At 51.3% G+C, this 22,634-nt stretch overlaps 2 protein-coding genes and 1 long non-coding RNA gene across 9 annotated transcripts in view; 2 read left to right on the top strand and 1 right to left on the bottom strand.

Annotated features, from left to right (window-relative positions):
• Positions 1–11,907, top strand: part of NRBP2 (nuclear receptor binding protein 2) — a 61,073-nt gene extending 49,166 nt beyond the window's left edge. For 2 of the 3 annotated variants that reach the window (XM_077190105.1, XM_077190096.1), the window contains 5 exons: positions 751–886; positions 2,456–2,509; positions 4,724–4,787; positions 6,060–6,115; positions 8,517–11,907. In XM_077190105.1, coding sequence (XP_077046220.1) covers positions 751–886; positions 2,456–2,509; positions 4,724–4,787; positions 6,060–6,115; positions 8,517–8,585 — 379 coding nt within the window. In that variant the 3' untranslated portion in view covers positions 8,586–11,907. The remainder of the gene's footprint in view (positions 1–750; positions 887–2,455; positions 2,510–4,723; positions 4,788–6,059; positions 6,116–8,516) is intronic. The other variant, XM_077190100.1, reaches the window with a different exon arrangement.
• A 3,543-nt stretch (positions 11,908–15,450) lies between these two features.
• LOC129131465 (uncharacterized) lies at positions 15,451–16,811 on the bottom strand. The gene is made up of 2 exons (XR_008535647.2): positions 16,323–16,811; positions 15,451–16,147 (listed from the first exon to the last, which is right to left on the bottom strand). It is a non-coding gene; the product is annotated as an uncharacterized LOC129131465 (long non-coding RNA).
• PUF60 (poly(U) binding splicing factor 60) overlaps positions 16,788–22,634 on the top strand; it is a 27,096-nt gene continuing 21,249 nt past the window's right edge. For all 5 annotated transcript variants that reach the window (XR_013185076.1, XR_013185083.1, XM_077190081.1 and 2 more), the window contains exons 1-2: positions 16,788–16,908; positions 21,599–21,694. Coding sequence is in view for 3 of the 5 variants with exons in the window: in XM_077190081.1 (XP_077046196.1) it covers positions 16,882–16,908; positions 21,599–21,694 (123 nt within the window). In the remaining 2 variants the exon portion in view is untranslated. The remainder of the gene's footprint in view (positions 16,909–21,598; positions 21,695–22,634) is intronic.

The following is a 22,634-nucleotide window of genomic DNA, read 5'->3' as shown; positions in this document are numbered from 1 at the left end:
TGTCCTTGCTGTCCCCAGGGGGATGCAGGGACATGAGGGTGTCCCTGGTGTCCCCTGGTATCCCCATGGGAATGTGGGGTCGGGATGGGGACATGGGGGTGTCCCTGGTGTCCCCAGGGGGATGCGGGGACATGGGGGTGTCCCTGCTGTCCCCAGGGGAATGTGGGGTCGGGATGGGGACATGGGGGTGTCCCTGGTGTCCTTGCTGTCCCCAGGGGGATGCAGGGACATGAGGGTGTCCCTGGTGTCCCCTGGTGTCCCCATGGGAATGTGGGGTCGGGATGGGGACATGGGGGTGTCCCTGCTGTCCTGGGATGGGGACATGGGGGTGTCCCTGGTGTCCTGGGGTGAGCACACTGGAGTGTCCCTGGTGTCCCCAGCTGTGCACATGGGGGTGTCCCTGCTGTCCCCTGGTGTCCCCAGGGGGATGTGGGGACACGGGATGGGCACATGGGGGTGTCCCTGGTGTCCTGCGATGGGCACACAGGAGTGTCCCTGCTGTCCCCAGGGGACTGTGGGGTCAGGATGGGCACACAGGAGTGTCCCTGCTGTCCCCTGCTGTCCCCAGCCCTGGCAGGGATGGCATCAGCCCCGTGTCCCCTCCATGTCTGTCCCCAGCTGTCCCCACAGGAGTGTCCCTGCTATCCCTGCTGTCCTGGGATGGGATGTCCCTGCTGTCCCTGCTGTCCCCGCTGTCCCCAGCCCTGGCAGGGACGCCATCAGCCCCGTGTCCCCTCTGTGTCCCCCCAGGAACGGGATTTACCCCCTGATGAACTTCGCCGCCTCCCGGCCCCACGCGCTGCCCCGAGCCCTGTCCCAGCCCCAGGAGGATCCCCAGAAAGCCAAAACCCCCACGCCAGAGCCCTTCGACGTGGAGACCAGGAAGGTGAGGGGTGGTGGGGCTCACAGGGGGCCCAGGGTGAGGGAAAGATGAGGATCTGACTCCATGATTCTGAAAGCTTGATTTATTATTTTATGATATGTATTATATCAAAACTATACTGAAAGAATAGAGGAAAGGATTCCATCAGAAGGAAAAGGGAAAGGAAAAGGAAAAGGATGAAAGGACAGGAAAGGGGAAAGGAAAGCAAAGGGGAAAGGAAAGGAAAGGAAAGGAAAGGAAAGGAAAGGAAAGGAAAGGAAAGGAAAGGAAAGGAAAGGAAAGGAAAAGGGGAAAAGGGGAAAAGGGGAAAAGGGGAAAAGGGGAAAAGGGGAAAAGGGGAAAAGGGGAAAAGGAAAAGAATAAAAGGAAATGAAAAGGAAAAGGAAAGGGGAAAGGAAAAGGAAAATAAAATCTTGTGACTGACCAGAGAGTCCGAGCCAGCTGGGCTGTGATTGGCCCTTAATTAGAAACAACCACATGAGCCCAATCCCAGATGCACCTGTTGCATCCCACAGCAGCAGATAACCACTGGGTACATTTTGTTCTGTTGCATTCCCCAGCAGCAGATAACCGTTGTTGCATTTTGTTCCTGTTGCATCCCACAGCAGCAGATAACCATTGGGTACATTTTGTTCCTGTTGCATCCCACAGCAGCAGATAACCATTGGTTATTTACATTTTGTTCCTGTTGCATCCCACAGCAGCAGATAACCATTGGTTACATTTTGTTCCTGTTGCATTCCCCAGCAGCAGATAACCATTGGTTACATTTTATTCCTGAGGCCTCTCAGCCTCTCAGGAGGAACAATCCTCAGGAAAGGATTTTCCATAAAACAGACCCATGGCAGTGAGGGAGCTCCAGGGCAGCTGCAGGTGGGGACAGCCCTGCCCTGCTGCCACCCCTGCCACAGGGACACCTGTCCTGTCAGCCCAGGGAGAGCCAGGATGGGAATTTGGGGTTCCTGTAGGAATTTGGGGTTCCTGTAGGGAATCCAAAGGGGTGCCCGGGCAGAGGCAGAGCCGGGAGGGAAATTTGGGGGTCCTGTAGGGATTTGGGGTCTCTGTAGGAATTCCAGAGAGCTGCACAGGCAGAGGCAGAGCTGGGAGGGGGATTTGGGGTTCCTGTAGGAATTTGGGGTTCCTGTCAGAATTTGGGGTCCCTGTAGGAATTCCAAAGGGCTGCCCAGGGGCAGAGAGAGCTGGGAGGGGAATTTGGGGTTGCTGTAGGGATTTGGGGTTCCTGTAGGAATTCCAGAGGGCTGCACAGGCAGAGGCAGAGCTGGGAGGGGGATGTGGGGTTGCTGTAGGAATTTGGGGTTGCTGTAGGAATTTGGGGTTGCTGTAGGGATTTGGGGTTCCTGTAGGAATTCCAAAGGGCTGCACAGGTAGAGGCAGAGAGAGCCAGGACAGGAATTTGGGGTTCCTGTAGGAATTTGGGGTTCCTGAAGGAATTCGGGGTTCCTGAAGGAATTTGGGGTTCCTGTAGGGATTTGGGGTTCCTGTAGGGGTTCCAAAGGGCTGCCCAGGGGCACAGGGGCCGTGCCCAGGCTGATCCCAGCTGGGCTCTTGCAGGTGGTGCAGATGCAGTGCAACATGGAGCTGAACGAGGACAAGAGCCAGTGGCACGTGAGTGATGGGATCCTGCCCTGATCCCTGCTGATCCCGCTGGGAAATGGGAAATGGGGCTGGGAATGGGAATGGGACTGGGAATGGGAATGGGAAATGGGGCTGGGGATGGGATTGGGAAATGGGAAATGGCACTGGGAAATCTGCCAGTGGCACGTGAGTGATTGGATCCTGCCCATCCCGCTGGGAATGGGAAATGGGAAATGGGGTTGGGAATGGGAAATGGGGCTGGAGATGGGAAATGGGGCTGGGGATGGGATTGGGAAATGGGACTGGGAAATGGCACTGGGAAATCTGACAGTGACACGTGAGTGCCTGGATCCTGCCCTGATCCCTGCTGATCCCACTGGGAATGGGGCTGGGAAATGGGAAATGGGGCTGGGAAATGGGAATGGGACTGGGAAATCTGCCAGTGGTACATGAGTGATTGGATCCTGCCCATCCTTCTGGGAATAGGAAATGGGATTGGGAATGGGACTTGGAATGGGAATGGGACTGGGACTGGGAAATGGCACTGGGAAATCTGACAGTGACACGTGAGTGCCTGGATCCTGCCCATCCCACTGGGAATGGGAAATGGGAATGGGATTGAGAAATGGGACTGGGAATGGGATTGAGAAATGGGACTGGGAATGGGAGATGGGACTGGGAAAGGGAATGGGAAATCTGCCAGTGGCACGTGAGTGCCTGGATCCTGCCCATCCCTCTGGGAATGGGAATGGAACTGGGAAGGGAATTGGGAAATGGCACTGGGAATGGGAAATGGAACTGGGAAATGGGACTGGGAATGGAACTGGGACTGGGAAATCTGACAGTGTCACGTGAGTACCTGGGCTGGGAATGGGACTGGGAAATGGGATTGGGAAATGGGAATGGGAAATGAGATTGGGAAATGGGAATGGGACTGAGAAATGGAAATGGGAAATGGGACTGGGAATGGGAATGGGAAATCTGCCAGTGGCACGTGCCTGGATCCTGCCCCTCTCCCTGCTCATCCTGCTGGTAATGGGACTGGGACTGGGAAATGGGTCTGGGAAATGGGATAGGGAATGGGAAATGGGAATGGGAAATGGGATTGGGAAATGGGGCTGGGATGGGAAATGGGACTGGGAAATCAGACCAGGAAATCTGCCTGGGAAATGGGAAAGGGAAAGGGAAATCTGCCTGGGATATCAGACTGGGAGGTCTGGCTGGGAAAGCCCTCAGGCAGTTTCTGTGGCACCCAAAGAATTCCCTGCTGTCTCGTGCAATGAAGGAATTCCCAAAGAAGCCACAAATTGCCCTGAGTTCCCAGTTACCCCAGTGCTCCCAGTTCCCCCTGAGTTCCCAGTTCCCCCAGTGCTCCCAGTTCCCCCAGTGCTCCCAGTTCCCCCAGTGCTCCAAGTTCCCCCCATGCTCCCAGTTCCCCAGTGCTCCCAGTTTCCCCCGAGTTCCCAGTTCCCCCCGAGTTCCCAGTTCCCCCAGTGCTCCCAGTTCCCCCCGAGTTCCCAGTTTCCCCAGTGCTCCCAGTTCCCCAGCGCTCCCAATTCCCCCAGTGCTCCCAGTTCCTGCCCAGCCCTCCCAGTCCCCCCAGTTTCCCCAGTGCCCCCAGTTTCCCCAGTCCCCCCAGTCCCTCCATTTTCCCCAGTCCCCCCAGTGCTCCCAGTCCCCCCAGTGCCCCCAGTTTCCCCAGTCCCCCCAGCCCTCCCAGTCCCCCCAGTGCCCCCAGCCCTCCCAGTTCCCCCAGTTCCTGCCCAGCCCTCCCAGTCCCCCCAGTGCCCCCAGCCCTCCCAGTTCCCCCAGTTCCTGCCCAGCCCTCCCAGTCCCCCCAGTGCCCCCAGTTTCCCCAGTCCCCCCAGTTTCCCCCAGTCCCCCCAGTTTCCCCCAGTCCCCCCAGTCCCCCCAGTTTCCCCAGCCCTCCCAATCCCCCCAGTCCCCCCAGTTTCCCCAGTTTCCCAGTCCCCCCAGTCCCCCCAGTTTCCCCAGTTTCCCAGTCCCCCCATTTTCCCCAGTCCCCCCAGTCCCCCCAGTTTCCCCAGCCCTCCCAGTCCCCCCATTTTCCCCATTTTCCCCAGTCCCCCCAGTTTCCCCAGTCCCCCCAGTTTCCCCAGTCCCCCCAGTGCCCCCATTTTCCCCAGTCCCCCCAGTTCCTGCCCAGCCCTCCCATTCCCCCAGTTCCCCCGTCCCCGGCGCCCTGCAGGGCTCCCATGGACAGACCCCGCGGTGTCTCTGCAGCTGACGCTCCTGCTGATCCTGGAGGACAAGCTGCACCGCCAGCTCAGCTACGACCTGCTGCCCAGTACGTGTGCAGGGAGGGCAGGGCAGGGTGGGCAGGGAGGGCAGGGCAGGGTGGGCTCCTCCCCTGGGGGGCTGGGGGAGCCCCTGCTGGGCATGGAACGGGCCGGCTTCCCAGACAGATTCCCTGCATTTCTCTTCCTCCCTCTCATCCTCCTCTTCTTCCTCTTCCGTGCCTTTCCTCTCATCCTCCTCTTCCCGTGCCTTTCCTCTCATCCTCCTCTTCTCCCTCTTCCCGTGCCTTTCCTCTCATCCTCCTCTTCTTCCTCTTCCCGTGCCTTTCCTCTCATCCTCCTCTTCTTCCTCTTCCCGTGCCTTTCTTCTCATCCTCCTCTTCCCATGCCTTTCCTCTCATCCTCCTCTTCTTCCTCTTCCCGTGCCTTTCTCTCATCCTCCTCTTCTTCCTCTTCCCATGCCTTTCCTCTCTTCTCTTTCTCCTTCCTCCCCTTCTTCTTTCCTTTATTTTCCTTTCCTTTCCTTTCCTTTCCTTTCCTTTCCTTTCCTTTCCTTTCCTTTCCTTTCCTTTCCTTTCCTTTCCTTTCCTTTCCTTTCCTTTCCTTTCCTTTCCTCTTTCCTCTTTCCTCTTTCCTCTTTCTTCTTTCCTTTCCCAGAACTTTCCTTTCCCCTTTCCTTGCTGAGGAATGGTGTGTGGGAGCTGCTCCTGCCCCAGGCCATGCCCTGCTCAGCCACACCAAACCTTTCCTGGTGGTACATTGTCCAAATCTGTGTTTTGGGACCTCACTCCCCATTTCTGATGGTACATTGTCCAAATCTGTGTTTTGGGAGCTCTCAGGAGCATTGCTCCCCATTTCCTGGTGGCACATTGTCCAGAGCTGTGTTTTGGGACCTCGATCCCATTTCCTGGTGGTACATTGTCCCAGTCTGAGTTTTGGGAGCTCTCAGGAGCATTGCTCCCCATTTCCTGGTGGCACATTGTCCAGAGCTGTGTTTTGGGAGCTCTCAGGAGCATTGCTCCCCATTTCCTGGTGGCACATTGTCCAGAGCTGTGTTTTGGGACCTCACTCCCCATTTCCTGGTGGCACATTGTCCAGAGCTGTGTTTGGGACCTTGCTCCCCATTTCCTGGTGGCACATTGTCCAGAGCTGTGTTTTGGGACCTTGCTCCCCATTTCCTGGTGGCACATTGTCCAGAGCTGTGTTTTGGGAGTTCGGGAACCTCGTTCCCCATCCCTGCCCCATTTCCCAGCTCTGCCAGGTTCAGGAGCTCCCCGAGCTGCGTCCATGCTCGTGTTCTCCTGTTCTCCTTGTCTCTGCAGCTGACAACTCCAAGGATTTGGCCACAGAGCTGGTGCATTATGGGTTCATCCACGAGGTGAGTCTCTGCTGTCCCCACATCCGCAGCTCCTCCAGCCCCTCAGGATTTCTGGGATTTCTGGGATCTCTGCTGCCTCCAGGCTCTGCTCCAGGGGGATCTGCCCACTGGGGCACGTGTTAATTAGCTGGAGCTTAAATAATTCTGAGCGGGAGGACCAGGGCAGCTCCCAGGGGAGGAGGCTGATTCCTCACTTGAGGCATCACGGAACCATTCCTTTGGGAAAAGACCTCCAAGATTAACGAGTCCAAACGTGCGAGGCCACCCTGATGATGTCCCCAGGAGCCACACCCAGGTGTTAATGGAACTCTGCTAGGGCTGCAAAGCCCAATCCAGGAGGAATTTCCCCAATATCCCACCCAAACCTCCCTGGCCCAGCCTGAGGCCGTTCCCTCTGCTCCTGTCCCTGTTCCTGGGATCAGATCCCAAATCCCCCCAGCTGCAGCCCCTGCCCAGCTCCCTCAGGGATTCTCCATTCCCTTCCCAGCTCCTCAGGAATCTCAGGAATTCTCCATTCCCTTCCCAGCTTCCTCAGCCTCTACTGATATATATTATATTATATTATATTATATTATATTATATTATATTATATTATATTATATTATATTATATTATATTATATTATATTATATTATATTATATTATATTATATTATATTATATTATATTATATTGATACACTAAAACTATACTAAAGAAAGAGAAAGGAGACATCAGAAGGCTAGAGAAGAAAGGAATGGATAATGAAATCTTGTGGCTGCTCACAGCCTGGACACAGCTGGCTGGGATTGGCCATTTTTAGTTATGATGTTTTCTGTAAAATCCCTTTTCCAGGATTTTTCTCCTGAGAAGCTGAGAGGCCTCAGAAATGAAATGTAACCAATGGTTATCTGCTGCTGTGGGGTGCAACAGGTGCATCTGGGATTGGTGTGGTTGTTTTTAATTAATGGCCAATCACAGCACAGCTGGCTCAGACTCTCTGGTCAGTCACAAGATTTTATCATCATTCTTTTCCCTTTCCCTTTCCCTTTCCCTTTCCCTTTCCTTTCCTTTCCTTTCCTTTCCTTTCCTTTCCTTTCCTTTCCTTTCCTTTCCTTTCCTTTCCTTTCCCCTTGCCTTTCCTTTCATCCTTTTCCTTTTCCTTTCCTTTCCTTTTCCCTCTGATAAAACCCTTTCTTCTATTATTTCAGTATAGTTTTAATATACTATATATCATAAAATAATAAATCAGCCTTCTGAAAACAGGGAGTCGAGATTCTCACCTCTTCCCTCATCCTGGGACCCCTGTGAACACCACCACAGCCATTAATTAAAAACAATTCACGTGCTGGGTAAACAGTTCTCCAAATCACATCCCAAAGCAGCAAAACACGGAGGAGCTGAAGCTTCCCAGCCCCTCAGGAGAAAAACCCTGGCCAAAGGGTGTGGTGGTGTTTGCAGGGGTCCCAGGACGAGGATCTGACTCCATGTTTCAGAAGGTTGATTTATTATTTTATGATATGATATATTCTTTTTAATGCATATTTGAATCATATTGTATGATATATTATTTTGCGGTATGTATAATGTTAAAAGAAAATTATATATTAAAACTGTACTAAAGAATAGAAGAAAAGGATTTCATCAGAAGGCTTGCAAGGAATGGAAAGGAAAATGGAATGATAATTATTATTTTATTTATTTATTTATTATTATTATAATTTATTATATCTATAATATATTAATTATAATATAATATAATATAAATATTATTTATTATAATTAATAAATTATAATAATATTTATTTATAATAAATAATAAATATTATTTATTATAAAATATATTATATTATAATTATTAATTATAATATAATATAAATATAATATAATATATTTATTATTATTATATCAACAATATATTAATATTATATTTATTATTGTAATTTATATTGCACATTATTATTTATAATAATATATAATATATATTATAATTTATTATATATTATTATAATTTTTATATTAATATATATTTATTATTAAAATTTATTATATTAATTATTATATATTTTATTTATTTATTTTTATTTAATAATAATAATAATAATAATAATAATAATAATAATAATAATAATAATAATAATAATAATAATAATAATAATAATAAATGACCAGAGACTCTGAGACAGCTGGACTATGATTGGCCATTAATTAAAACCAACCACATGAGACCAATCCCAGATGCACCTGTTGCATTCCACACAGCAGATAACCATTGTTCACTAATTATTATAATGTTAATTATTGTTCACATTTTGCTCCTGAGGCCTCTCAGCTTCTCAGGAGGAAAAATCCTCAGGAAAGGCTTTTTCATGAAACACGTCTGTGACCAAGGGGTTTTTCAGCATTTTTCTCTGTGCTTGCAGGACGACTGTGAGAAGCTGGCTGCATTCCTGGAGAGCGCCTTCCACAAGCACCGCTCCCAAGCCCTGTGAGCCCAGCCCAGGGGACTGAGGCGCCCCGGGAGGACCCCAAAGGGCTCCCCTGCCCCACCCGGCCCAGCAGGACCCACCTGGGCCCAGGGGGACTCGCCCAGGCCGTGCTCAGGGCTCGGCCAAGCCCAGGAATTCCGTCCTGGGACGTGCTCTGGTCCCTGCTCCGAGGGGAGCTGTGGGGAGGGGGCAGCACCCCCGGCAGCCCCGTCCCAGGGGGGTTTGGGAGCTGCTGCAGGAGCCCCCAGCCGGGTCCATTTCCCTCTGGGAAGGATCAGCCCCTCTCCTGCAGCTCCCACAGCTGATTTCTCCCCCCTTTGCCGTCTGGAGTGCTCCTTGCTGAGGGGAGGGAGAGGAGGAGCAGGCTTGGAGAGCCCCGTGGAGCTTCCCGTCTGCCACATTCTGCTCTGGACCCCGAAATTCTCCAGGTTTGGGGGTCTCCAGTGTGCTGCCTGTGCTCAGAGCCCTCCCCGTGAGCTGGGACCGTGTGAGCTGTACATGGCACGAGAAGGAATCCCTGCCCCACCACCGGGAATCTCATGGATGCTCCACAGAACCCTTGTCATGCCCCAGCTCCCCCTACAGCCTTCCACAATCTCTTGGAGAGAGTCCTGGAGCCTGTTCCTGCCCGGCCTGGAGATGGGGCACTGCCCCTGGCACCACCCCAGGGCTGCCCTTTGCCAGGGACACACGGGGAGAGAACTGCAGACAGGAACTGTCCCTGTGCAGGAGCCGTGCGGGGCTGGGCCAGCTGTGCCAGGGAAAACTGCTCTGAAATCCTGCTCTGTGCTGGGCCAGGGAAAACTGCTCTGAAATCCTGCTCTGTGCTGGGCCAGTGCTGCTCCTGCTGCTCCTGCTGTGCCAGGCAGAGCTGCTCTGAAATCCTGCTTTGTGCTGGGCCAGTGCTGCTCCTGCTGCTCCTGCTGTGCCAGGCAGAGCTGCTCTGAAATCCTGCTCCTGCTGCTCCTGCTGTGCCATAGGAAACTGGCTGTGAAATCCTGCTCCTGTTCCTGCTGTGCCATAGGAAACTGCTCTGAAATCCTGCTCTGTGCTGGGTCAGTGCTGCTCCTGCTGTGCCATAGGAAACTGGCTCTGAAATCCTGCTCCTGCTGCTCCCACTGTGCCAGGGAGAGCTGCTCTGAAATCCTCCTGCTCCTGCTGCTTCTGGGAAAGCTGCTCTGAAATCCTGCTCCTGCTGAGCCATAGGAAGCTGGCTCTGGAATCTGCTCTGTGCTGGTGCTGCTCCTGCTGTGCCATAGGAAAGAGGCTCTGGCACCCTGGTCCACGCCGCTCTGTGCCAGGGTTTGTCCCAGCGCTGCTCCTGCTGCTCCTACCAGGGAAAGCTGCTCTGAAATCCTGCTCGGTGCTGTGCCAGTGTTGCTGCTGCTGTGCCATGGAAAATCCACCTCTGGCATCCTGCTCTGTGCTGGTGCTGCTCCTGCTGCTCTCTCTGTGCCAGGGAAATCCAGCTCTGGTGCTGTCCTGGTGATCTGCGCCACGCTGGTGTTGCATCCACTGCTCTGTGCCAGTGCTGCTGCTGCTGTGCCAGGGAAAACTGTGCTCTGTGCTCTGCCAGTGCTGCTGTGCCAGGGACATCTGCCCCTGGCACCCTGCTCTGTGCGCTGCTGGTGCTGCTGTGCCAGGGAAATCTGGCTCTGGCACCCTGCTCTGTGCTCTGCCAGTGCTGCTGTGCCAGGGAAATCTGTGCTCTGTGCTCTGCTGGTGCTGCTGCTGCTGTGCCAGGGAAATCTGCCCCTGGCACCCTGCTCTGCTCTATGCTGAGCCAGTGCTGCTCCTGCTGTGCAGGGGAAGCTGGCTCTGGCACCCTGCTGGTGTTCTGTGCTGGTGCTGCCCCGCTGTGCTGTGGGAATGCAGCTCTGACACCCTGCTCTGTGCTGAGCTGGTGCTGCTGCTGCTGTGCCAGGGGAATCTGCCCCTGGCACCCTGCTCTGCTCTATGCTGGTGCTGCTCCTGTTGCTCCCTCTGTGCTGGGGGAATGCGGTGCTGTCCTGGTGATCTGCACCACGCTGGTGTTCCATGCCAGTGCCCTGTGCCAGTGCTGCTGCTGCTGTGCCAGGGGAATCTGCCCCTGGCCTCCTGCTCTGCTGCTGCTGAGCCAGTGCTGCTGCTGCTCCCCCTGTGCCGTGGGAAGCTGCCTCTGAAATCCTGCTCCCTGCAGGAGCTGCGTGTGCCACCGCCTGCCCTGCGCTGCTCCTGCTCCAGCTGCGTCCCACTGGGATTTCATCCACGCTCAGCCAGCTCGGGCTGCACTCCTGGCTTGGGCTGCAGCCCCAGCAGTGCTCCAGCAGTGCTGCATTCCCAGCAGTGCTGCATTCCCAGCAGTGCTGCATTCCCAGCCCTGCTCCATTCCCAGCAGTGCTCCAGCAGTGCTGCATTCCCAGCAGTGCTGCATTCCCAGCCCTGCTCCATTCCCAGCCCTGTTCCATCCCCAGCAGTGCTGCATCCCCAGCAGTGCTGCATCCCCAGCAGTGCTGCATCCCCAGCAGTGCTGCATCCCCAGCAGTGCTGCATTCCCAGCCCTGTTCCATCCCCAGCAGTGCTGCATTCCCAGCAGTGCTGCATTCCCAGCAGTGCTGCATCCCCAGCCCTGCTCCATCCCCAGCAGTGCTCCATCCCCAGCAGTGCTGCATCCCCAGCCCTGCTCCATCCCCAGCAGTGCTCCATCCCCAGCAGTGCTCCATTCCCAGCAGTGCTGCATTCCCAGCCCTGTTCCATACCCAGCAGTGCTGCATTCCCAGCAGTGCTGCATTCCCAGCAGTGTTCCATCCCCAGCAGTGCTGCATCCCCAGCCCTGCTCCATCCCCAGCAGTGCTCCATCCCCAGCAGTGCTACATCCCCAGCAGTGCTGCATTCCCAGCAGTGCTGCATCCCCAGCAGTGCTGCATTCCCAGCAGTGCTGCATTCCCAGCCCTGCTCCATTCCCAGCCCTGCTCCATCCCCAGCCCTGCTCCATCCCCAGCCCTGTTCCATTCCCAGCAGTGCTGCATCCCCAGCCCTGCTCCATCCCCAGCAGTGCTCCATCCCCAGCCCTGTTCCATTCCCAGCAGCGCTGCATCCCCAGCCCTGCTCCATCCCCAGCAGTGCTGCATTCCCAGCCCTGTTCCATCCCCAGCAGTGCTGCATTCCCAGCAGTGCTGCATTCCCAGCAGTGCTCCATCCCCAGCCCTGCTCCATCCCCAGCAGTGCTGCATCTCCAGCAGTGCTGCATCCCCAGCCCTGCTCCATCCCCAGCAGTGCCAATGCCCCACCTGACAAATCAATAAAGCCCATCCCCACAAATCAATAAACCATTCCCACCGTTCCAGCCTGCTCGTGATTCCTGACTCCCAAGGGGGAGGGATGCAGGGACACCTCACGGCTGCCCATTCCCCCTGGAGGGCCCTGCTCCTGATTCCTGACTCCGGGGAAGCCAAAGCGAGGAATGCAGGGACACTTCCAGCAGCCCAATCCCAATGAGGACTCTGCTCCATCCTACTCGTGATTCCCAATTCCCAAGGGGGAGGGATGCAGGGAACCTCCAGCTGCCCATTCCCAGTCCCTCCAGAGCAGCCCCCCTGGGGCCCTGACATTCCAGCACATTCCAGCCCATCCCTGGCCCTTCCTGGAACAGCCGTCCACTAAATCCATGGATTTCAGGGGTCCAACACAGCCCTGAATCCATCGATTCCAGGGGTCCAACACAGCCCTAAATCCATGGATTTCAGGGGTCCAACACAGCCCTGAATCCATCGATTCCAGGGGTCCAACACAGCCCTAAATCCATGGATTTAACGGGGTCCAACACCGCCCTAAATCCATGGAGTTAATGGGGTCCAACACAGCCCTAAATCCATGGATTTAACGGGGTCCAACACTGCCCTAAATCCATGGATTTAACGGGTACAACACAGCCCTAAATCCATGGATTTAATGAGGTCCAACAAAGCCCTAAATCCATGGATTTCCAGGGTCCAACACAGCCCTAAATCCATTGATTTAATGGGGTCCCACACAGCCCGTAATCCATGGATTTCAGAGGTCCAACACAGCCATAAATCCATGGATTTAACGGGGTCCAACACTGCCCTAAATCCATGGAGTTAACGGGGTCCAACACAGCACTAAATCTGTGGATTTCACAGGGTCCAACAGGGACCTAAATCCATGGATTTAATGAGGTCCAACACAGCCCTAAATCCATGGATTTCCAGGGGTCCCACACAGCCCTAAATCCATGGCAATTTACAAGGGCCCACACTGCCCTAAATCCATGGATTTCAGGGGTCCAACACAGGCCTAAATCCATGGATTTAACGGGGTCCAACACTGCCCTAAATCCATGGATTTAACAGCCTCCAACACAGCCCTAAATCCATGGAGTTAACGGGATCCAACACAGCCCTAAATCCATGGATTTAATGAGGTCCAACACAGCCCTAAATCCATGGATTTAATGAGGTCCAACACAGCCCTAAATCCATGGAATTTACAAGGGCCGACACAGCCCTAAATCCATGGATTTCAGGGGTCCCACACAGCCCTAAATCCATGGATTTCAGGGATCCAACCCAGCCCTAAATCCATGGATTTCAGGGGTCGCACACAGCCCTAAATCCATGGATTTCAGGGGTCCAACACAGCCCTAAATCCATGGATTTAATGGGGTCCAACACAGCCCTAAATCCATGGATTTAACGAGGTCTAACACAGCCCTAAATCAATGGATTTAATGAGGTCCAACACAGCCCTAAATCCATGGATTTAATAGGGTCCAACAAAGCCCTAAATCCATGGATTTAACGGCGTCCAACACAGCCCTCAATCCATGGATTTCAGGGGTCCAACCCAGCCCTAAATCCATGGATTTAACGGGGTCCAACACTGCCCTAAATCCATGGATTTAACGGGGTCCAACACAGCCCTAAATCCATGGATTTAACGGGGTCCCCACACAGCTCTAAATCCATGGATTTCAGGGGTCCAACACAGCCCTAAATCCATGGATTTCACAGGTCCAACACAGCCCTAAATCCATGGATTTCACAGGTCCAACACAGCCCTAAATCCATGGGTTTCAGGTGTCCCACACAGCCCTAAATCCATGGATTTCCAGGGGTCCAACACAGCTCTAAATCCATGGATTTAACAAGGTCTAACACAGCCCTAAATCCATGGATTTAACGGGGTCCAACACAGCCCTAAATCCATGGATTTAACGGGGTCCCACACAGCCCTAAATCCATGGATTTCAGGTGTCCCACACAGCCCTAAATCCATGGATTTCCAGGGGTCCAACACAGCTCTAAATCCATGGATTTAACAAGGTCTAACACAGCCCTAAATCCATGGATTTAATGAGGTCCAACCCAGCCCTAAATCCATGGATTTCTTGGGCTCCTCCCAGCCCTGCCCAGCCCACTCTGGACACTCCCAGGGACAATTCCTAATTCCCAAAATCCCATTTATCCCTGGGTCCTGTCCCTCCATCCCCTGTCCCCAGTCCCTCTCCAGCTCTCCTGGAGCCCCTTTAGGTCCTAGAAGGGCTCTGAGGTGTCTCTGGAATGTTCTGGAATGTTCTCCTCCCCACATGAACATTCCCAGCCCAGCTCCATTTCCGGTGCCCTTGGCCCTGCACTGGAATTTGGGCTCCAGGGACAGAGGCAAGGTGTGAAAAATGTTATTGATTTTTTGTTAAAATTTTAGAGTTTTAATAGTAATGAAAATAGGGGTGAAAATTAGAATAATAAGAGATAAAAAAAAAAAAAATACAACTACAATAATGTAAATATAAATAATAATATAAATGTAAATAAATAAAATATAGATATAAAATTAAATAATTAAAATATAAAATTAAATAATTAAATAATTAAAATATAAAATATAAAATATAATTAATTAAAATATAAAATTTTAAAATAATCAATAAGAATAAATAAGAAATGAAAATAAAGAAATAAAATAGATTAATTAAAATAAATAAAATTAACAATAAACAAGATAAAAATGAGTAAATAAAAATAAAAATAAATTAAAATAAATAAGCTAAAAATAAAATAAAACTGAAAATAAATAAATAAAAATAAAAATAAATGAAAATAAAATAAAAGTAAATAATTTAAAATAAATAAAATTAACAAACAAGATAAAAATGAATAAATAAAAATAAAAATAAATAAAAATAAATGAAAATAAAATAAAAGTAAATCGAAAATAAATAAAAAAAAATAAAAATAAATAAAATAAAAGTAAATAAATAAAAATAAATAAGAAGAAAATAAAAATGAATGAAAATAAAATGAAAGTAAATCAATAAAAATAAATTAAAAGAAAATAAAAATAAATGAAAATAAAATAAAAATAAATCAATAAAAATAAATAATATAAATAAAAATAAATAAATAAAAATGAAAAGAATTGTGGAATTTGGGTGCCTGGCACTCTACCACAAGGCACACCTTGCCAATAAAGGATTAACCCTTAAAAGCAGGAGCCTGTTGAATATTCATAGAGCTCATACATTATTCATGGTATGTTCCTGCTTAATTTTAGCTCCCTCCTCATCTTGTAAATCAACTTCCTTGGTCCCCCAAAATCTGAGTTTTCCCAATAAGGAGGCAATAACTCTTCTCTTAAGAACTTGGTGTCTGGTTTTGTAATCTCTATACAAATAATTTCTTGATTATCTTTTCCATTCCTTGGGCTAGTTACAAAAAGTATCTTACATCACAGAGTTCCTATTTTACTGTTATGCTGTAGCCTAAAAAGTATATTTACCACACTACTTAAAAGAGATTAATACAGCACAACTTTCCAACATAACACATACAGTATTCATGTTAATATTTGTGGGAAAAACACCAATCACTTGTTTTTTAAAATTTTAAAAGTTTAATAGCAATAAAACGGTTATAAAAATAGCAATATAATTAGAGTAATAAAAATTTGAACAATTAGGATTAAGACAATGCTATCGGGCTGCTATCTGGTGTGAGTTCTCTCTTTAAAAATGTATCTTACACAGCACAGTTTCTATTTTAACATTATGTTATAACCTAAAGCTATATTTAACACACTACTTAATAAAATTAATACAGTGTAACTTTCTAATTGTGAAAAACGCCAATCACTTGTATTTAAAATTTTAAAAGTTTAATAGTAATAAAAGGGTTATAAAAATAACAAATATATTTAGAGCAATAATAATTTGGACAATTAGGATTAGGACAATACGAGACAATAAAAACAAAGAGTTAGGGACGACCCGGGAACCTTTTCTGGGCAAAATAAGCCCCAAAAAGGACCCACATTAACAGAGGATTAACCCTTAAAAGCAACAGCCTGTTGCATATTCATGCACCTCATCCATGATGCATAAATTCCATTCAAACACAGGATTCTGGCTGGGCAGTGTCAGCTTCTTCCTCTGAATCCTGACGGTGTCTCAGGGCTGAGCAAGGCAGGCAGAAGTTTATTTCTTCTGATAATGGAGCAATAAATTCTCTTTCTCTGAAAGATTTAGGTGTCCTGTGGCTGCTGTCTCTGTGCTACTACCGCATTCCTCTCTTTAAAAAAATATCCCACATACATAGTTTCTATTTTAACATTTTGTTATAATCTAAAACCGCATTTAACACACTACTTAAAAAAATTAATACAGCATAACTTTCTAGCATAACACATATAATATTCATTTGAATATTTGCCACAAGCCAATAATAAAATACGCATTTTTCACACCTCGAATTTATGATTTATTGATCCGGTCCAACCCCGTGACACATCCAGCACCTCCCGGTGCCCACGGCCGGTACTGGGGGGGTTCCGCGGCTCCCTCCCCCGGCTGCGACCAAAGGCCACCCGGTACCAGTCGGATTTAGCACGTTCCATGCCGTTTTAGCTGGGTTTACCCGGGTTTAACGCATTTCAACTGGCTTGAGCCCGTTTTATTCGGGGCCCGGCCAGGCGGCACCAGCAGCTTTCGACCTTCCCTGGCTGGCACTACCGGCCCAGCACCGATCCAGCGGCGCTGAGGCCGCAGCAGCCGCCCTAGAGCCCCGTTCCCCCGGGATTACGCCATATTATATTTTATTTTATTTTATTTTGTTTTGTTTTGTTTCGTCTCGTCTCCCCTCTCCGGCGGCGGCAGAGCGGCGCCATCTTGGCACCGCTGCAGTCACATGACACCTCCTCCGAGCTCTCGCGAGACTTCTCGCGAGGGCCTCCAGTCCCGTTTCCCGCGCGCGCGCGCCCCGCGGAGCTCTCGCGAGAGCCGCGTGCTGCAGACGGGAAGGACAAGATGGCGGCGACAACGACGATGGCGCTGGTGAGGGGGCGGCAGGACCGGGCCGGGCCGGGTTGGGCTGAGCCATGCTGGGCTGGGCTGGGCCGGGCCGGCTCCTCGGGGCGGGATACAGCGCGGCCGCCAAGCGGATCCGCCCGGGCCGGGCCCTCTCCGGGCGCGCGGCTCTGAGGGGACGGCGCCGTTTCCCACCGGCTCTCTTGTGGGCTCTCCCGTTGCGGCCTTCTCCGTGTGGAGAAGGTGCCGGTGTTCCCCCCCGCCGTCCTGAGCTGCCGCCCCGCTGTGGCTGTCCCAGGCATTGAGGGGAGCGGGCTCGGCCGTCCCGTGCTGGGTGCCGTGCATGCAGGCCGCTGTTCTGGGCTGCTGCTGCCAGATGCATCGCTTTAGACGCTTCTTTGGGCTCCCAAATGCATCGCTTTAAACGCTTCTCTGGGCTCCCAAATGCATCGCTTTAGACGCTTCTTTGGGCTCCCAAATGCATCGCTTTAGACGCTTCTTTGGGCTCCCAAATCCATTACTTTAAACGCTGCTCTTTGGGCTCCCGTTCCCAAATCCATCGCTTTAAACGCTGCTCTTTGGGGTTTAAATGCTCGGTGTTGGGCTAGGTTTCACAAATCCGTTGTTTTAAACGCTGCTCTTTGGTCTCCCATTCCCAAATTCGCCTCTTTAAATACTCGGTGTTGAGATAGGTGTCCCAGATTTTAAATGCTGCTTTTGGGCTCCCGTTCCCAAATCCCCCTGTTTATATGCTCAGTGTTGGGCTGGATTTCCCAAATCTGCTTGTTTAAATGCGGCTTTTGCTCCTATTCCCAAATTTGACTCTTGAAATGCACGCTTTTGGGCTAGGTTTCCTAAATCCATTGCTTTAAACGCTTCTCTTTGGGCTCCGGTTCCTAAATCCATTGCTTTAAATGTTGTTTTTGAGCCCCCATTCCCAAATTCACCTGTTTAAATGCTCCATGTTGGGCTAGGTTTCCCAAATCCATTGCTTTAAACGATTCTTTTTGGGCTCCCGTTCCCAAATTCACCTGTTTAAGTGCTCGGTTTTGGGCTGGGTTTCCCAAATCCGTTTCTTTAAATGCTCTTTTTGGGCTTCCGTTCCCAAATTTGCCTGTTTAAATGTGCACTTTTGGGCTGGGTTTCCCAAATCCACTTGTTTAAATGCTTCAATTGGGCTCCCGTTCCCAAATCTGCCTGGATAAAACCCGAACTCCCTGGTTTTATGGGAGTTTTTTGTGAGTTCTGGGACATTTCTTGCTCTTTGTTGGGTGGCTGCAGGTGAGAGAGAGTAGGAATCTCGGGGGGGGGCTGTTGGTTTTTGTGAAAAACGCCAATCACTCGTTTTTAAAATTTTAAAAGTTTAATAGTAATAAAATAGTTATAAAAATAGTGTGAAAAACGCCAATCACTTGTTTTAAAATTTTAAAAGTTTAATAGTAATGAAATGGTTATAAAAATAGTGGGAAAAAAAGGCAATCACTTGTTTTTAGAATTTAAAAAGTTTAATACTAATAAAATGGTTATAAAAATAGTAATATAATTAGAGTAATAAAAATTTGGACAATTGGTATTTAGGACAATACAAGACAATAGACACAGAGAGTTATGGACAGTCTGGGTCCCTTGGTGTGCTGTGGGACAGAGCAGGGCCAGGGGATGTGTGTGGGATTCTCAGGGAATGCAGGATCCTGCTCCTTGGTGTGCCTGTGGGATTCTCAGGGATTCCAGGATGGAATTCCCTTGGTGTGCTGTGTGGGATTCTCAGGGATTCCAGGATCCTGCTCCTTGGTGTGCTGTGTGGGATTCTCAGGGATTCCAGGATCCTGCTCCTTGGTGTGCTGTGTGGGATTCTCAGGGATTCCATGATCCTGCTCCTTGGTGTGCTGTGTGGGATTCTCAGGGATTCCAGGATGGAATTCCCTTGGTGTGCTGTGTGGGATTCTCAGGGATTCCAGGATGGAATTCCCTTGGTGTGCTGTGTGGGATTCTCAGGGATTCCAGGATGGCTCCTTGGTGTGCTGTGTGGGATTCTCAGGGATTCCTGGATGGAATTCCCTTGGTGTGCCTGTGGGATTCTCAGGGATTCCAGGATGGTTCCTTACTGTGCCTGTGGGATTCTCAGGGATTCCAGGATGGAATTCCCTTAGTGTGCTGTGTGGGATTCTCAGGGAATACAGGATGGAATTCCCTTGGTGTGCTGTGTGGGATTCTCAGGGATTCCAGGATGGAATTCCCTTGGTGTGCTGTGTGGGATTCTCAGGGATTCCAGGATGGAATTCCCTTGGTGTGCTGTGTGGGATTCTCAGGGATTCCAGGATGGAATTCCCTTGGTGTGCTGTGTGGCCAGGTGGAGATGGCATCTGGGGACATGGGCAGTGCTGGCCTGGGCAGTGCTGGGGACAGTTGGACTCGGTGTGCTGTGTGGGCTTTTCCAATCTCAACAATTCCATGTTTCCATATCACTTTGCTGGTCTGGTTTTCAGCTTGGCTGTGGCTTTGTGCCCTGCAGTTTGCAGCTCCAGCCACCTCTGTTCCCGTGTCCCTGTTGGTGCCCTGGTGTTGCCATCATCCCTGTGTCCCTCGTGTCCCACTGCAGCCATGGGGAGCACCTGCAGCTCTGGGTGTTGTCCAGGGTTTTGTCTTGGGAGGGTTTGGTTTCTGTCTGCTCCGTGTTCCCAATCCCCCACAGGGAACTGGAGGCTGCACAAAACCAAGGGTCTCATTCTTGCTGTAAAATAAGAGTCAGGATATTGGGGATATATCCTGCAGGGGAAGGTGTGGCTGCCCCATCCCTGGCAGTGTCCAAGGCCAGGTTGGAGCAGCTTGGGCTGGTGGAAAGTGTCCCTGCCATGGCAGGGTGTGCAATGGGATGAGCTTTGAGGTCCCTCCAACCCAAACCATTCCATGATTCAGGACAATCCAGGAGAGGCTTTGCTTTTGGTTGTGGCTCCTGCTCTGAACAGAGGTTTTTCCGTGGATCTTTTCACTCAGGCAAAGGCTTCCCACAGGAACATGTCCAGGACCACAGGCTGGTTTTTGTGTGGTTGGTGGGAGATGTGGAGCAGAGAGAAGGAACCAGCTCTCTTTTGGTGCATGGTGCCACCAGAACCCATGTGAGCACCAAAGGCAGGGCCAGGTCCTGCTGCTGGGGCTGAGCTGGGGGTGCCAGCTCTGGATCAGGCTGGAATTGGGGTCCCAGCACCGGGCTGCTGAATTGCTGGAGTCAGTCATGGTTCAAATAGTGCTGGAATCATGGTTCAAATAGTGCTGGAATCATGGTCCCAGCAGTGGGATCACCGTGCTGGAGTCAGTCATGGTCCCAGCAGTGGGATCCCTGGTTCCAGCAGTGGGATTGCTGTGCTGGAGTCAGTCATGGTTCAAATAGTGGGATCACTGTGCTGGAGTCATGGTCCCAGCAGTGGGATCACTGTGCTGGAGTCATGGTCCCAGCAGTGGGATCACTGTACTGGAGTCAGTCATGGTCCCAGCAGTGGGATTGCCATCCTGGAGTCATGGTCCCAGCAGTGGGATTCATGGTCTGAGCAGTGGGATCACCATGCAGGAGTCAGTCATGGTTCCAGCAGTGGGATCCATGGTCTGAGCAGTACCGGGCTGCTGAATTGCTGGAGTCGGTCATGGTTGAAATAGTGGGATCACTGTGCTGGAGTCATGGTCCCAGCAGTGGGATCACTGTGCTGGAGTCATGGTCCCAGCAGTGGGATCACTGTGCTGGAGTCATGGTCCCAGCAGTGGGATCCCTGGTCTGAGCAGTGGGATCAGCACGCAGGAGTCAGTCATGGTCCCAGCAGTGGGATCCCTGATCCCAGCAGTGGGATTGCTGTGCTGGAGTCAGTCATGGTCCCAGCAGTGGGATCCCTGGTCCCAACAGTGGGATCCCTGGTTCCAGCAGTGGGATCAGCATGCAGGAGTTAGTCATGGTTGCAGCAGTGGGATCCCTGGTTCCAGCAGTGGGATCCCTGGTTCCAGCAGTGGGATTGCTGGGCTGCCATCCTAGTTCCAGAGAGCTGGAGAGGGACTTCAGACGAGGGCTTGGAGTGACAGGAGAGAGGAATGGCTTCCCACTGGCACAGGGCAGGGTCACTTGGGGTATTTGGGAGAGATCCTTCCCTGTGAGGGTGGGCAGGCCCTGGCAGTGCTTGCCAGAGAAGCTGTGGCTGCCCCATCCCTGGAGGTGTTCCAGGCCAGGGTGGACAGGGCTTGGAGCAGCCTGGGATGGTGGAAGGTGTCCCTGCCATGGCAGGGGGTGGCACTGTGTGAGCTTTAGGGTCCCTCTGAAGCATTCCATGATTCTGTGATTTGGGAAAGTTTTGGAGAAGGTTTTGAACTGAGAACTTGAGAAAGCTGGGTCAGCAGAGCTGGGAGGGGAGGGAGAAGGGGAGAGAACATTGATGGGGACATGACACAGTGGGTCTGTTGAGGGGATGGAGATGATGTGAGCAAGGCCTGGGGATTTTCTGATTGTCTGTTCACAGCAAACGTGGCTGGAGAACTCTGTAAGTGTCCAGCAATCTCTTGGCTTGTACAGTTGCTGGGATGGCTCTTCCCACAGGGAATGGTGGGAATGTGAACTGGTTTTCCCCACACACAGCTGGGTTTGGGAAGGGTTTTTAGGCAGCTGCTTTGGTTTTTCTGGGAAGGAAGACAGGTCACTCCTGTGAGAGCAGATTTCCCTGAGCATCTCCTGTTTCCTCAGGGCACGGAGTCCATTAAGATGGAGAACGGGCAAAGCACGGCAGCCAAGCTGGGGCTGCCCCCTCTCACCCCAGAGCAGCAGGAAGCTCTCCAGAAAGTGAGTAAAACTGCTGGGGCTTTGCTTTTTTGGGGTGCTGGTGTGTTTTAATGAGCCTCTGGCACTGCTGGGGCCAAAGGGAGCTCACCACCGAGTCTGTGGGGTCGTGGCCATGCTGGAGGGTCCCAGAGTCACATTTGGGCCCTGGAATTGCTTGGTTTGGTTTAGAGTTCATGGACACTTCTGGGAGTGTGGTAGGGAATTGCTGTTGGGGTGGGTGAGAGTGTGTTTAATTAAAAAAGTCAATCAGTTGAGAAAAATGGCATCCTGAGTCAGATGGGAATTCTGAGCTAGGCTGTGGGTGCCACTGAGGAGCTCCAGGAGGACTGAAACTGGGATCTGCTGCAGCTGGCCTGTCACTGTCCACACCAGAGTGGGACACATCCCAGAATATCCCTGTCCTGGGGTGGCAGGGGCACAGAGCTTTGTCCCCTGTCCTTGGGAGGCTCCGTGTGGCTGTGCCAGCTGTCCCTCTGGGTGAGCTGGCTGCCTCCCAGCCTCGTTCCCTCTGGAGCTGATGGATCCAAGCCCCCTTGTGCATTTCCAGTCCCCAAAGCACAGCCCTCAAAGCCCTGGCTTAGATCCTCCTGTTCCCTGGCAGCTCCCAAACACAGCCAGGGACACCAGGTGCCAAGGGGTGCCTGAGTGTGTGTCCTGGGGACAGGCACAGCTGTGGGGTGAGCTCTGTGCTGGCACCCCAGGATCTCTGGCTTTGCCACATGTGGGGAGGACTGAGAGAAACCCCAAGGGAGCCTTGTGAGGGCAGGCAGAGCCAGAGGTGAGCTGGGGCATTTAGGGAGCAGAGAGAGGAGCTGGTGTGTTTTGGGAGCAGAGCCAGAGGTGAGCTGGGGCATTTAGGGAGCAGAGAGAGGAGCTGGTGTGTTTTGGGAGCAGAGCCAGAGGTGAGCTGGGGCATTTAGGGAGCAGAGGGAAGAGCTGG

This window comes from Agelaius phoeniceus, chromosome 1 (genome assembly GCF_051311805.1).
Source record: "Agelaius phoeniceus isolate bAgePho1 chromosome 1, bAgePho1.hap1, whole genome shotgun sequence".
In the NCBI taxonomy this organism is placed as follows: Eukaryota; Metazoa; Chordata; class Aves; order Passeriformes; family Icteridae; genus Agelaius; species Agelaius phoeniceus.
Note: the sequence above shows the minus strand (reverse complement) of the source record. Positions and strands in the feature narration are given on the sequence as shown.